This window comes from Bacillus rossius, chromosome 1 (assembly GCF_032445375.1).
Source record: "Bacillus rossius redtenbacheri isolate Brsri chromosome 1, Brsri_v3, whole genome shotgun sequence".
NCBI classification, from domain to species: Eukaryota; Metazoa; Arthropoda; class Insecta; order Phasmatodea; family Bacillidae; genus Bacillus; species Bacillus rossius.
Window position 1 is genome coordinate 362,940,707 of NC_086330.1, and position 15,560 is coordinate 362,956,266.

The 15,560-nt window shown below is 37.7% G+C and overlaps 1 protein-coding gene across 1 annotated transcript in view; it reads left to right on the plus strand.

Moving 5' to 3' along the window:
* The window catches only part of LOC134528329 (serine/threonine-protein kinase pakG-like), an 80,874-nt gene extending 66,645 nt beyond the window's left edge, over nt 1-14,229 (plus strand). Inside the window, exons 3-7 of the mRNA XM_063361865.1 lie at nt 1,402-1,580; nt 4,050-4,341; nt 6,449-6,657; nt 11,308-11,383; nt 12,471-14,229. Coding sequence (XP_063217935.1) covers nt 1,402-1,580; nt 4,050-4,341; nt 6,449-6,657; nt 11,308-11,383; nt 12,471-12,476 — 762 coding nt within the window. The 3' untranslated portion in view covers nt 12,477-14,229. The remainder of the gene's footprint in view (nt 1-1,401; nt 1,581-4,049; nt 4,342-6,448; nt 6,658-11,307; nt 11,384-12,470) is intronic.
* Nucleotides 14,230-15,560: the final 1,331 nt, after the last annotated feature.

Here is a 15,560-nt window from a genome sequence, read left to right on the forward strand (position 1 = left end):
TGTTAGCTCTGGAAAAAAAAATTTAGGCATGGAAAATACATTTTTTTTTTGTTATGGGAATAACATTTTAGGAATATGAGACGAAGCAACCCTTCCGTACTCTGTTGCAATGAGAACGCTCGCTTGCGAACCCCTACAGAAGGTATCGCGTGAGAGCTGAGTTATGCGCGCGCCAGTCAGACACGAATACTATACGAAGTGGCACTTAGACACGCACTTACTTACGCAGCAAAACTCTGTATTTTTACAGCGTTAAAGAAAATGTGTGAGGCAATGATCACTGATCACAAAATAGAAATTCCAACTATCAACTACACACAGAAAAATAATTTCTGTACTTTCACAAAAGAACCTTTTGGAAACCAATTGCCAATAAATTGTTTGAAATACTGCAAGAAAGATTATTATTGTAACATTGTTCATTTGAAACACGTTTTTCGAGATAATACTGAGTATCTTACGAAAATTGGCGAATAATTTTATATTTTAATTGGTGTTTCATTCAAGTATAATTTTTTTATTCGTGGAAAAGATAGGTAAATATTCAACAATTTTACTTTATTTTGTTGTATCATGCTTATTACGTGCGCAGTTAATACTGGAAAGCTATTCACGGGACGGTTTACAAATAACTTCTAACTATTGGAGGTACTAGGACAACAAAAAGCATGTATGTCCAGGTAAAAATCCGAATCCAGAATTATGGCGAACACTATTTTGTAGGGATACAGTTGTTTTCATGTGAAGTATAATTTTAGAAATACCTGTAATTTTAAAAGAATATATATGTTCCATTTAAAAAAAAATGAATGTACAGTGAACCAACAAAAAAAAATTCTTAGAGCGTACGCTTATGTGGCCAATGTGTGTCCGTAACTACATCTTGGCTTCTGAATCGAGGCCTCGCCCGTGGAAAATATGGTGTGACCGACGTTTCGGCATGCCTCGTTGCAGCCATCTTGAAATGTGGTTAACATCACCATTGTTAATCACCCTTGAAGATGATAGTCACGCGTACAATCTTCCCCGTTGACGTGAAGCCAAGAAGTAGTCCGAAATAAACCACGTAATTTTAAAATGGTTCAAGAAATCTGTTCACGAAAAGCATTTGAATACGCTGAGGGCGGATGAGTGTTTGTTTCCGGATTCCGTTTTCAAGCTATATTTTTTTAGGATAGTGGATATTCCTAAAACGCCGCTTGTTTTAATAATTATTTTTTTTAGAAATGAAACTTCATGCAAAGAATCTTGAAGACACCCAAGGGCCTTGCGTTACACGCGCATTTCTCCGCCACGTAACCTCACAGTCGCCCTGTGCACGGCTACAAGACTGCGCGCCTAGAGTCGACACCGCGCTAGAAGCACCAGCGAGCGTCAGCGCTGTTGTTCCTCTGGCCGCAGCCAGGCGGCGTGGTGGCGCCGGTTCCCGAGCTGAGCACGCGCCGCGCCGACCCCGAGCAGGCGACCAACCTGACGGACAGGGTGGACAGCCCCCGAGTGCTGGACCCGGGCACCACGCACCAGGAGGACTCCAACAACAACAACAACAACAACAACAACAACAACACCTCTGCGGTCTCGTAAGTACTCGCAAGCGCCGCGGCGCAAGGCTTTTTTTTTTTTTTTAACAAGTTGCCGATTTATCATCTCCTCCACAAACTCGACATATACGTTCCTTAAATGATTCACGCAGTGGGGAATTTTGATTTAATGCAATCTTTTGGACATACCTACACAATTGCAGTTTTTCCACTCTTTGTCACGGGAAAAAAAAAAAATTCATAAATGCAAATGAGAACATAAACCCACAGAAAACAAGCCTGGATCAGCTGATGTCAAACCGGTATTGTGGACCACACGACGGCAGCACAGACAAACACGTTCAAACTTAAATATCAGGCAGCACGAGAATTCCATGGAAGGTATTTAGTTTAGAAAAAAATTAACAGCAGCACTGGCGAATACAGTGGGCTAACGACGACGAACAGTATCAACAATGACAGTAAATACAGACAGACAACAAACCTGGACGACACAGCGAACAGATGGACCCAACGATGAAACTAAACACGTATGTAATGACAGCACAGAAGAACACAGTACCTAGGTTTCCAATGACAAAACAGTTGCGACGTTTCGGGAACTGGCAAATGTTCCCGTCATCAGGCACAGACAGACTGAACATTGTTGGGTTTATCTGTTTACATCAGCTGATTTAGGCTTGTTTTCTGTGGGTTTATGTTTTCATTTTTATTTATTTTGCATTTATGAATTTTTCCCATGATAAGCACTGCAAAACTGCAATGTCGTAATGCCAATAAATTGTATTAAACTCTACATAACGTACAAAAATGCCTGCATGTCCTGCGTTCTGCAATGGCAGCGGAGGGTTTGGGTGGATATGTGATACCTCCTAGATAAATGTGGAGTACGAATTTTTCAACCCCTTAAAAAGTATTTTTTAAACGCATTTCTGACGTTTTTCAAAAATCATTATCTGAACTGTGGTTTTATATACCTAATTAAAAAAATCACACAATTTTGTAGCACTAAAAAAATGTACAATTATAAGTGGAGACCGGAAGATTTCGCAGAATCATTTCGCGATGGGCTAAGATTCAAGTACATAATTATAAGGAACTGGACAAATTCTTATTTTTATTTAATTCTTGGATAGACTCCACAATACATTGCCGTCTGTTCATAGGCTTGTTGAGAACTGTCACCTACTTGTGATTCGCTACTATTTTTTATTGAGGGTTTTCCATTGGCTCAGAGCCCTTCAGGTAAAATGTGGTTCAATCACAGAAGCAGCGTGAAGGTAAACGTGTTTATTTTATAGCCTGTCGTGAAATAAATCCGCGGGTTATTTTCGGTCACCAACAAATCATTTTTAATTTTTTTATTATTTATTCTTTCCTTTAAGGGCCCCCTAGACAACCCCCCCCCCCCCCCCCCCCCCCCTTCAGGGTTCTACACCCATGATAATGTCAATAGTAATGTAATTTTTTAAAATACACATTTTCAAATTTCTATTTTTTTAATTTTTACTTTCATTAGGCATGTTATGAAAAAATGGTTACATACCTACCTACAAATAAAAATTATATAAATATTCTTTAAAATCTTATACTTAGTGATTGATATTGAACACCGGCCTAGTCATTAAAAACATTTATTTATTGTGAATATTAGAAATAGAAATTGTGTCTATAAACTCTTCAACTGTATTTATATGTAAGATTATGTTCCCTGGTTGAGGTTATGTTGTCTGGTACCTAGCTTTCATTGTCACTGGCAGCAGGAACGTCAGAACAGGGGGGGGGGGGGGGGGGGGGGGGAAAGCAGGGGCGAGTCGCCCCCCTCCTTTTCCCAGAATAAATGTTTGGTCCTAGTAGTATTTTTCTCAACCAGTAGTTACAAACATTGTATTGGTGATCACATTGATTAGAAAATCAAATTTATGATTGAATTTATTTATTGATGATTTTAATCCATATTTAATACATACTACGTCATCAAATTCTTGGAATGGTATATTTCATATTTTGTTTCGGAAATTCATTAAATAGCACAATTTTGCATCTAAAATTCCAAATTTTTCTGGGGGAGGGCCCCCGGACCCCTGCTCTAGGACTGTGGTAAGTGTGATACATCTTTTCGCTCCCCCACTCATGAAAACAATCCGACGTCCCTGACTGACAGGGTGTGTCTGTGGAAGGTGTAGTAGTCTACTGGCCGTGTTTGTTAGATTATGTTCCCGTATGAATAATTTATTTGTATTATATCTTAATTTAATGAATAATTAAAAATAATAAATTAAAATATTTTCATTAATTAAATATTCGTCTCGATTATTTGACTAAATTATATAACTAATTTGCTATACACGTTCTTATTAATATTTGATTGAATTTTTTACTTTACCACCTGTATTTATAATCACTCCAGTACATATTTTTTCTCCCGAAAGAAGGAATTGTGTTTCCGCTACTGGGCGGGAACTTTGCAGTGTTGAAAGCTAACCTGGAGTGGTCTGTTGCCAACAGGAAGGCGGCGAACGAGACGAAGGCGACGAGAGACGCCCCAGCGAACGCCAGCCAGACGACGCCGACGCCGGCCGAGGTGAGCGCTGCCTCCCCGGAGGCGCGGCCCACTGCTGCCAACACCACGGCGCAGGCGTCCGGTGGCGCCCCTGGCAACGGGACGACCACCGCCCCGCCCGCCAGCCCCAGGACTGCCGAGGAGTCTGCTGAAGAGACCGCCGCGACGACCGGAATCACCAGCACCACCAACCAGGCACCGGCGAAGAACGAGGAGGAACCAGCGATGCCACCACAGGTCAGAGCCAACAAGTGTTTTGTTCTTGAAGTGAAACCTCTTTACAGCCAATCAGGTACTTCGAGGCAATGACTCAGGAGCCAGGAGCATACGCAGAATTTAATTGGTAGGGTGTTTGTGTGTGTGTGTGTTTTGGGGACTAGAACCACTTTTCTGGCTGTTTGCTTTCAAATTATTTCCATTTGTTGGTGAGAGTATAACGAAAAACCGAAAGTGAAACTTTCAGGAGTGGGGCGCTCAATGGCATGGAGGAGGAGGGGGGAATAATTAAGAAAGTACAGTCTTACAACTGTACAGACTCTTTGGTAGGTTTTTTTTGTTGCAGTGCTTGCTATGACTGTAAATATCGAGTGTGAACATCCATTTTTGTCCTTTATTGAAAACAAATTTATGCAGAGTAATATCTTAGCTAGCAAATTATTTACCAAAAACAAAGATGGCGGCGCCGGCGGCAGCAGCGCTCGATGGCTTGTTTGCATTACAGTATACTCTCGTATTTGTACACACTTACATTCTTGTATGCTTGTATGCTTGTACACTAGCACACACGTTTCAAATATTTATGTATCCTACAAATTTGAAATTTCCCATCCATCAGAGAAGTTTCACTTGCAAGGCACGTGAGGCCCACACACACTTTTTTTTTTTAATGAGTTACACTTTCTGAATTGAAATACCACTGTGAAAAGTCAAGTGTCATGAAGATATAGAAAGCCACTGTAGTTTTCTTGGTCTTTACAAAAGGCTATTGGTTCATGATCAAATTATAATTTTTTAAAGCCAGGCCTATATTCAACTTTGGCATCCTTCCATTACAAATCAAATTAATGACTGATGGACAGGCATCAAAAAAGGTGAAACTTCTACAGCGTTGTAAAAAAATAGCTGCAAATTACTGCCTAATATTCAGTGATTTATATATACAAAAAAAAACACACAAGGTCAATTTTTTCACACAAAAACGTTTTTTTGACAGATCTGACGGCAAATCGTAGGCCAATGATGGCCTCTTCGGTTTTTTTTTTAGCAGGTGTCACGAGTACGGCATCAAACGGCTTTTTTTCGAGGATATTCTAGGTTTTGATAAGGGATATGAGTTTCATATTCACAAGTATAAATAATATTGTATATGTAATAAAACATTAATATGAGTATCTTCAAATAAATAAGTGTGTCTGTTAGTTGGCATAAAGTGGGAGAGCATTATTTGAAAGAATGGTGATGTGAGAAGATGATAATGGGTGTATACCATTTCCTTAGAAACAAGATTTTATGGTTTTATTTTCAGACCAATTTCGCTTTTAAAACAGGAGATTTCGGTGTTAATGGTTGTATTTTATATGATATCTGTTAATTAAAAAAGTTAGCACAACAAATATGACACTTAAATGTTCAGTGAAATTAATTTCTCCCAAACTGTCATTTTGAGTGATACATGATGCGCTTTTACAATATAATAATTTGTAATAAGCATGTCTTAACTATTCGGAACAAATAAAATTAATTTATTAAGTATTTTTGTGTTTGAAAAATGTACTAATGTTGTAGTGTAAAAATTAGTTACTAATAGCAGTTGCAAGATTAAAAGGAAGTAGGCTTAACTTTTATCCAATATTGATTTGCATAAAATGAGGTACAAATTTCATTCTAAATAAATTACTTTCATTTAATTTAATATTTAAATCATTATATATTCCTCCGTAGAGTTAAGTTTTGATCTCAAATGCTGATTAGTTTCATGAATTTTAATTGAATTTCGGTGCTTCACAAAATATTTTTTTTTTTTGTACATTTGAGAGAGAAAATAATTTATGTATCTATAAAGATAGATTTCCAAGCCATACGAAATTCAAATGCAATGTTTCGTTGCGTTCTTTTTTTGTTATAGTAGCCAGTAATTTTTATATGAAACTTTTTTTTTTCTTTTCAGAATTTGATGAATACATTTTTTTAAATGTAGCTGAAAACATATCTTCCACAAAATTGTAATGATACACAATTGTTAAAATTGGATATTCCAATTCGCGCTTGCTAACCAGGGTTCGGATGTGGTCTCGGGAGTGTTCTGGCGATGGCGAGGTTGGAGAGTGACTCGTCGGTGTCGCAGGTGGAGGTGCAGGCTCCCCCGGCGCCGGGCAACGAGTCGCAGGTCCTGCCGGCCGGCGCGGAGCCCCACACGTCCCAGCAGCGGCTCTCGGCGGCCGGCGACCCGGGCTTCCTGCAGCCCAGCCAGTCGGCCGCCATCCTGGCGGGCGTGTTCGTGGCCGTCGCGCTGCTGGGCTACGTGGGGCTGCTCGTCTGGAGGAGGCTGCTCGAGTGAGTGGCCTCCACGCCAGCCCGTCGAGGGAATCCACGCCCCCCCCCCCCCCCCCCCCTCACAATGCACAACTTTCTAAAATACACAATTCAACAATTTCAGTACTCGCCCAGAGAGGTGTAACATCTAACCTCGGTAACGAGCCAAAGTCACGTGTTCTCACGTTGCGAAATACACTTTTATGATTAGGGACACCCGTATTTCGCGAATACGTTTCGTGTCAAAGGTACTTCACAAAAAATACTGTAGCTTTTTTCCTCCTTGTGGTCATCAGCTTGAGGTCGGTGAGAGGTGTTGTCCCCGCTCTCGACGGGGCCAATGAGAATGTGGTCACCGTACTGCTGCACCCTCACAATTTGCCACGACTCTTGGAAAAAAGGCTACAGTGTTTTGTGAAATACCTTGACATGAAATGAAATTGTGAAATACAGGTGTCCCTACTTATGATATGAAACTCGGGCATTCTTTAAAATAATGCAGAGTGCGATATATACACGAATTGTGTTTTCAAATACGTTTTCTCGACGCGAATCGCACGCCACTAGAATTCTTTGCTGAGCAGCTACGTCGACTACTGAATCACTTTACTGCCAGACTGAAATTTTAAACTACTTTGTAACGTAACTGCTGCTGCAATGAAAGCGAAAAAAGAATTGAAAGAATACTAAACCCTGGCTTTGACCTGATTTTTTGTGTTAGTACTACATATTAAGTTACCCTTTGGATTTTTTAAACTTTGGTTCGTGCAATCCGCCACAGATGGAACGAACTTGGTTACTCTTTTCAGTTACATTCACTAAATTACTTCCACCAAATGCCATTACTGAGAGCTAAAAACTTTTAAATTATACCGTGGCCATAACTGTAAATGTGATCTGCACGTATCACATAACTCGTAAGGTTTCCTATATTGATCATGAGGAATGAAAAATCTGTATCTCTGAAATAACAAATTTTACAGTTGGGGGTACGAGGGGGGAATATTGTTTTCAAATGTATTTTGTAATTATTTATGTGCTTAACTGATGTTCAGGTACGAGGTTTTCTACCTATTAATTTTATAAAATATATAAAATATTAAAATTTATTTTAGACACACGAGGTTTTCACTCTAAGCCAACGATATATTCTATTAACAGTCTCAAAACTCAACCGGCCCCACTTCCCCTCCGTCACGACCACATTGTCCCTGGCAACTACAACAGTGGATGACATCACAGTTACTGAGCTGGGGAGGGGGGGTTAAATTTTTTAACACTAATGCACCCTTATGAGTTTTTTATTTTTTAAATTTACTTTCTATCTACTTATTTTTATATTTCTAAATAAAAATACTTTTTTTTTCATGTATATAAGAATGTTACATGCTCAAAATTTGTTTGACCAGAACTTCCCACCCTCTTTCCTCTCCAAAATAAACTTCGAGCTATGTCACTTAGCACGTCTGAATTGATGCTCTAGAGTTCATTAACTCGAGAAACACTTCACACAGACGTAGTGATGACACTGACAAATTTTTTCCATGACAAATGAGCAACGAAATTATTTCTTTTAAAAAAAACCATCTTTCCCAAATCGAGCAAGTTGCACAGAGGTAGATGTCAGAACTTGCAGCCAGGACTTAAGATGCTTTGTGTCTCTCCATTTCTAATGATCTCACTTTCAACACAAAATAAAAATTAAGTAAGTAAAAAAAGAAAAATATATGAAAAATATCTGACCACGGTATCATTTAAAAATTTTGCTTTCATTACATAGTACCCACAAAATGTACCTCTTAAATAATAAGTGTAATTAGCTGTGTTTATCCAAGTTATTCTAAGGCTTTATGTACTTACGTTACTCGAGACACAACTCTAAACCCACAAGAATTTAACATAACTTTAATAAAACATGGAAGTGCCAGGGCCTAGACACCAGGGAGGCTAGGTTGAGTTTCAAAATTTTTTAAATTCACGAGTGCAAGAGTTGGACAACATTGCAAGTTTATTGCTAATGAAATTCAATGAAAAACCTAACTATGTACAGGTAACATTTACAGTTACGGCCACTGAAATGTTTACAGGTTTAAGATTTTTTTTAAAATCATGGAGTTTTTAAGAAATTGTACATTAATCAATGGGGAGGGGGCCCGACAAAATTATTTGCTCCAGGGTTGTTAGTTTCTTTCTACCACCCTGGTCGATTCAATACAAATATTTCAACTAAGATTCAAATCATTCTTAATGCCCAATTTTTCTTTAAGTTACTACCATACTACTTCTTGCCTAACTTAATGGAATAAGTTAATTTTTAATAGTTTTTACAGTAACTGGCACAACAAACTATTTGCAATACAGTGAAACCCTGATTATCCATTTTCCAATGGACCATGAGTAAAAAACGGATAATCCAGGAAATCCTACAATGTGGGAACACACACTAAAGTTACCAAATGCACAATGTATGTACTATTGCAAAAACTTTCAGTGAATCAGTTAGGTATTTCCATAAACTGACACCAGCAGCACACTGTATATACACTTTTCATGGGGACAAAGTAAAAAAGTGTAAAAAGCGGGAAAGTGTAAATAAAGGGAAAAGTAAGAAATACGTTAAAGTTAATTAAAATACAGTCGCATTCTGCAGCGTTCATAACAAATGCGGGCTACATTACACATACGCATTGCACCACAGTAAAAAAATTTTAAATAAAAGGGCCGCAAATTGGACATTTACCATCAATAGCGCGCCGTGCGCGGAGAAAGGTCATCGTACTCAATCAGCTGTTATGGCGCAACGTACCCGCCGGCTGGCTCACTCTGTTGTGTGAGCTGCGCATGCGCAGTATAACTCACTCAACGCTCCGCCCAGACTCGTGACGTTCCATCAGCAGTCAGCCAATAGATGCGAGCTTAGCGGAAAAAAATATAAGCTCCACCTCCCGTGTACCAGTTTTGTCCAGTGCTAATACCAGTTTATTGGTATACGCACCAGTTTTCTCGCTGCTGTGACGTGTTCAAGTTTACGTTCACCTTGATTTCTTGATACCAATAATTAATTATTTACGATTAGTTTAAAAAATATGCGTCAACTGTACAATACTTCCGAAATTATAAAATACGTTTAAAACAGTTACCAAGACTCCGCTCATTTTATCTAGTGAGGTTTATGTCTCGTACCAGTATTTCGGCTAAGTTGTGACATAAATATAGTAACAGAACGTTTATACATTCGTGAGTTTACGTTTTTCCCGAGTACATTTTAGAATGCCTCCTGCTATAATTACTCAGACTTTTACACGCCTAGGCTTAAATTATTATATGTTTAGAAATAAAAGCAACTTTTCATGTTATAAAATATGTTTATTTTGCGATTTAAAATGTTCACTGCCGACTATAAAAGTTACGTTTTCCACAATGTTTTTAGGCCTACTATCGTTGTTACGTGATGTAAATAGCGGGATGGATTAGATTTTTGAGACGTAATTCGCGTGAAAGTATTGTATTGGATTAAATGGGAACCAAACGGGACCTGAAGAATATAGTGCAAATAACGGGAAAACGTAAATAACGGTAACGTAAATAAGGGGTTTCACTACTTCCTTAATTTTTTTTAAATAAACAAAATGTGCCATCCACTGGGATGTTTGATGCCCGAACTTGCTGGAACCAAGAAAACAAAACTTTCTCAAGCTCACTGTATTTCGACTGTCTTGCAATTTTCCGTTTTTTTGAAGACTGGCCGAACTGACTTGCTTGTTTCCGAATCTCATTTCTTCTAGCGAAGATAGAATTAAGAGTCAATGGAGGAATACCATAGCGCTTTGCCAAATCAACCCGTTTTTCGCCTGGATTTTTTTCAACGGCATTTATAATTTCTAAACGCTCTTTAATGGTTTTAACCTCTTTTGTAGGCCGATACATATCAATGAACCTTTACAAATTTCACACGTGCATTAGAGTTAAATGCGTAAAGCTAATTTACCGTAAACAAAGAAAATCTCGCGCATATACAGCTGGCCACGGAAACGCTAGGATGAACAATTTTGTCTATGTTTCTCGCAGGATTTCACTGCCGCTAAATAGAAACGTGTTTACGTTGGGCTAGTATGTACAGTATATCGACCACGGTTATGTTGTTGTGTCGATTATCGCACAAAGCAAGAACTATCGTGCGAGCGTTAGCTTTCGTCTGTTGTTTTATCGAAGTTGGTGAACCTGTTAGCAACAGCGTCATGCTCACTTTATTCGTTTTCTTTTAGTAATGGCCGCCATATGTAAATATTGGTATTGCGTGTCGTGTAGACACGCGTAAACTGGAATATTTCTCGGGAATTTGAATGTGAAATTGGTAAAAAGCCTGTAAAGTTCAACCCGTTAAACCGGGTTAAAAAATATTCGTAAACGATGGAAACGGGATTTTTTAACATTGTTCTTGCAGGATTTTTTCGGGACCACGGACATTGAACAATAAAACCGGGAAATTTTACAATGCGGGAACGAATAAACGAGGTTTCACTGTACATATCTTTTATCTTAAATAGATCCACCACAATCAAGAAATCCCTGAGAATGTTGGAAGAAAATTAGGATTTGCCTTCCTGTGTTGCAGACACCACAAAAAAATTTTATCTTTTAGTTGATGCTTGTTTTGACTTGTGATTCTAGAAAGAAGTATGGCAACCGGGAGATGCTGGTGAACGAAGACGAATTCTACGACACCAGCGATTTGAGACACTTTGAGGTGAGTGTTAGTCTACTTGCTGCAACGCACAAACACTGTAGTCCCTCAGAACCTGTATCCAAGCAAGCCTATGTTACTGAGTTTTTTTTTTATTAGAAGCTGCTCCTGATAATTAAATGTAAAAACTTTCTCTTCTGCTAATAACTTTTCCTTTCATCTTTGTCATAATGCTTTCGTATCACATTTAATTTTGCAACTCTCAGCGATTCGTACTCCGACAATGTCAATTATAATACATGTTTATTTTCAATCTGTATTCTTATTTCCTTACTTGACTGTATTTTTGGCTACTATTTTTTATTTTTATTTTTTTCCTAAAAATATCTTGCAATCAGCAGAGAAATAGAGATTTGCAACTACCTTCCAGTACCTGAGTGGGAGCAGTTGTCACAGCCTTGCTTCTCCCCCCCCCCTCCACCCCCCCACAAATTCCTTTTTTGCCAACAAATTCTGATTCAATTCCCGGATTGTGCTTATCCTACACATCCGTGGTTATATTCCGCTGCCTTCTGAAAGTTCATCCAGTGGCACAAATATTGGGTTTCTAGTCATTCGCAGTGCATCCAATGGCTCTCTACTTCCTGCACCTTAACTGCTCAAGCAATTTAAGCAGAGTATACATTTGCATATGCACACAGCTATCTCGGGAGCTCCGAAGTCATATAGCGGCAGTTTTCACGAATTATCTCGTTCACTTTTCCAACTAGTGCATTTGGTCGGCCGCTTCGCTCTTCATCGTGAACATTAGTGCAGACATTTTTAAACATAATGCACTACTATCTCACTGCACTTTCACTCATTATGTTGTTCCCGTACACTTTACGAAGTTTCCCATAAATTTCAATTTGCTTGTTGTTTTCTGTTGGGAAAAACCTGATCACCAATCGCACTTCACAATTAGCGGGATTTTCTAATGCAGCACACATTTTAAAAATACCCAATTATCTAATCATCACTCTCTCTCCCTCCCCTCTCCCTTTCCTACATCACGTTATTAAGAAACCATTACAATGCAATCACTGAAACTCATCATAATGGATTAAAAGGAACCGTTTATTATTTTGAAATGCTGTCTCTTTGTTTACAGCTTTGAAGTTCTTCAAGGAAGAGCCAAGGAAAATGAACAATTTCATACCAAGCCAGCTGATTTCTAATGACTTTAAGCCAGAACACAGTTAAAAATAAATGGAAAACATTCTGAAATATTATTATTAGTAACATGAAATTTATGTTTATGTAGTAAGTAAAAAAAATGTTTAATTTACTACCCAAACTTGTTACCAAATAATTATATATAATATTAATGTTTTGTATTAACCAAAGTGTTCACTTCAAATGTGATCTTCCATTTCCTGATGGAATAAATATTTTCAGTTTTACATAATCCACCAAGTAGATAGCAGTATCAGATAAGGCTGCACAGAATCACCAAAGTATTGAACTACAGAAAGAAAAGTACCAAATATACTTGTAGGTAGACGTGCTGAAAAGTAATACAGCTTTTACAGGATTATTTAAAGTTACTCCCAGTAGCTTTGAGACAAACAATAACATTTTAGTACCTTAAAAAACATTAGACGTATGCATTATTCTGTGTAAACGAAACTATATGATGTTTTCACGTGGGAAAATATGTTACTATCCTTATGAAGATTTTGCTACGTGAATTATGTAGTAGAAATGAACTGAAAACCACTCAGTATTTCGCACTCTTGTTTCTACTTCACACAGCAAGCCTATCAAATTGTGCCAATGCCACAACGAACGCCAGCCAATCACCTGTGGTTATCTGTGATACTGAATGAATTATTATTTTCTTGAGTATCGTGTACAAATGTATCTCTTTCTCTTCCTACTTTTAATGAAATACTAATTGCAACAAAAATCAAAATTATGTAATATTTTGTTGTTATAGTTTAATTACTAAAAGAATATAATTGTAAATTGTATATTTGTAAGACCATCATAAACATGTTCAGAAATAAGTCTAGTAGGTATGTAGTTGTTCAGTTGTAGTAACATCTTGGTTATAAATCCAGTTTTAAACAAAGAAAATTTTTAATGAATGATCGTCTTCCCCATAAAAAATATACAAAGTAAAATTACTACGCATCACAAACTGCTGCCCTTTTACATAAGTTTGCAAAACTTGCTCCACAGCAAATAAAAAAAATGTTTTTATTCTAATAATAATAATAATAATTATAAAACTCTATATCATATCATTAAAAAAACACCAGTTTCATGACATTTGTAGAACAGTTTCCAAACAGTTATTAAAATTTCAGGAAACTAGTTTAAAATAACTAAACTGTAGGTGATTATATTTAGTGTATTCAAAGTGTGCCATGTTCAAATTCTCAAAAGAATAATACCAGATACATATATACAAACACTGGACAGTTGGAAAACAAAAAAGTAAAAATTTAAAAAATAATATACTTTTGTCGAGACCATGGCTAAATTACACTTTGAAGATATAGTGTATTTCAGTACCTGGTACTATTCTTGCCAGTATTTGCTAAAAGTCTACCCGTACTTTATGTTAAGCATATTAGTGTTTTTTTTTTTTTTTCCAGTTATGTTCCTAGTCTTTGATAGTGAGAATAGCATAGGTATAGAAATAATTTGTTGATATATGTATGTTCATATATATATGCATTTGTACTTCTGTGAACCAAAACCATTAACACAAATTACTTTATTAATAAAATTTTATGCTAAAACTTAAAAGTTGTATTGGAAAATGTGTGTGTAGAATTGCTGCCATTTAGTTAGTTCACAGTTTAGAGTCATAACTCATGAATATGTCAGTTTGGTAAATTATATGTATGATTTTTTCACTACTTCTTGCTACTACCTTTATTGAAAATACACATTGTTAAAAAAAAAAAAAGGAATGCCATCGAGCATTCACATACACTTCAAATCTCACTTCACGCAGCACGTCTTCAATATTTGCACATAACTACGGAAACGACCTTGTCCTACTGCCGCCACCATTTTCAGCACTACCGGTTGTGAAAATTTTAACATTTTCAATAATTACTTCGGACAATGAAATTTATTAGTAAAGTACACTGAATGATCACAATTGCAACGAAGATGGTGACCAAAAAAAAACCTGCAGAGTTTTACATTTGCCCTTACTCTCCACTTTTATTTGTTGTTCCAGCCTTCTTTTCCCAACCCCATGCCATCAAGCAAACACACGTTACACACGTTAACTCTTGTTACCTACTCACTTCCATCACACTGTGATGTTACTCTACCGGCTGTAAAAACGGTAAACTCGTGTAGTTTCGGTTCCCTGCAAGAATTTCCGAAGTTTTGCGTTTTGTTATAAACGCCACTTCAGCCGCTAAATCAGAAGTTTCCAATGAAAACAAGCATGTTGTGACTGACCTGACCTGACCTGACCTGACCCAACCCTTCGATTTTTTTAGTTTCAATTTTTGAGAGAAATCTGAAGTTGCAGGAACGTGGTAGGGAACCGAAACTATGTGAGTTGTAGGCTTCCCTGTAAAAAATTTTCACTTCGAAGGGCTGAGCCATAGGCTCATCATGGTGCTGCGTTTCAGAACTCGGTTGCGCTCAATATCTGTGGCCATATTTTACAACAGTGACAATCTGCAGCAACGGCCACAAGCCCACCAATCTCCAGTCACTTTTAGTGATTTTTTCCCCACGGTAAGTCATCAACTTCTTCTGATCCCAGAAGACAAGCCTGTTCTTCACGCACAGTGGGAATACATATTTTTCAAATAAATTTTTTGTTTGTAACTAACATGAATGGAAAAATCAACATGGTGTGTGAGACAAGCCTTTAAGAAGAATAACTTCCTTGTGATTCACTCACGCCTAGTTTTTTTTTAATTTTACATTCACTGGCCTTGCTAATCTATATGTAGAACTTAAAAATTGAACAGGAACCTAAGAAACAACACTAACCCTTCTGCCACCATCCCTTAAGGGGATAAGCGTGTTGCTTGCTGGTGCTTCTAGCACGGTTGCATCTCTAAGCGCAAGGCTGTGAACTGGTGCACAGTCTTGCGGTGCCTTCTCTCAGCGCAAGGCTGTGAACTGGTGCACAGTCTTGCGGTGTCTTCTCTAAGCGCAAGGCTGTGAACTGGTGCACAGTCTTATCTAACAAAACATTTAAAAGAGTTAAGAAGTT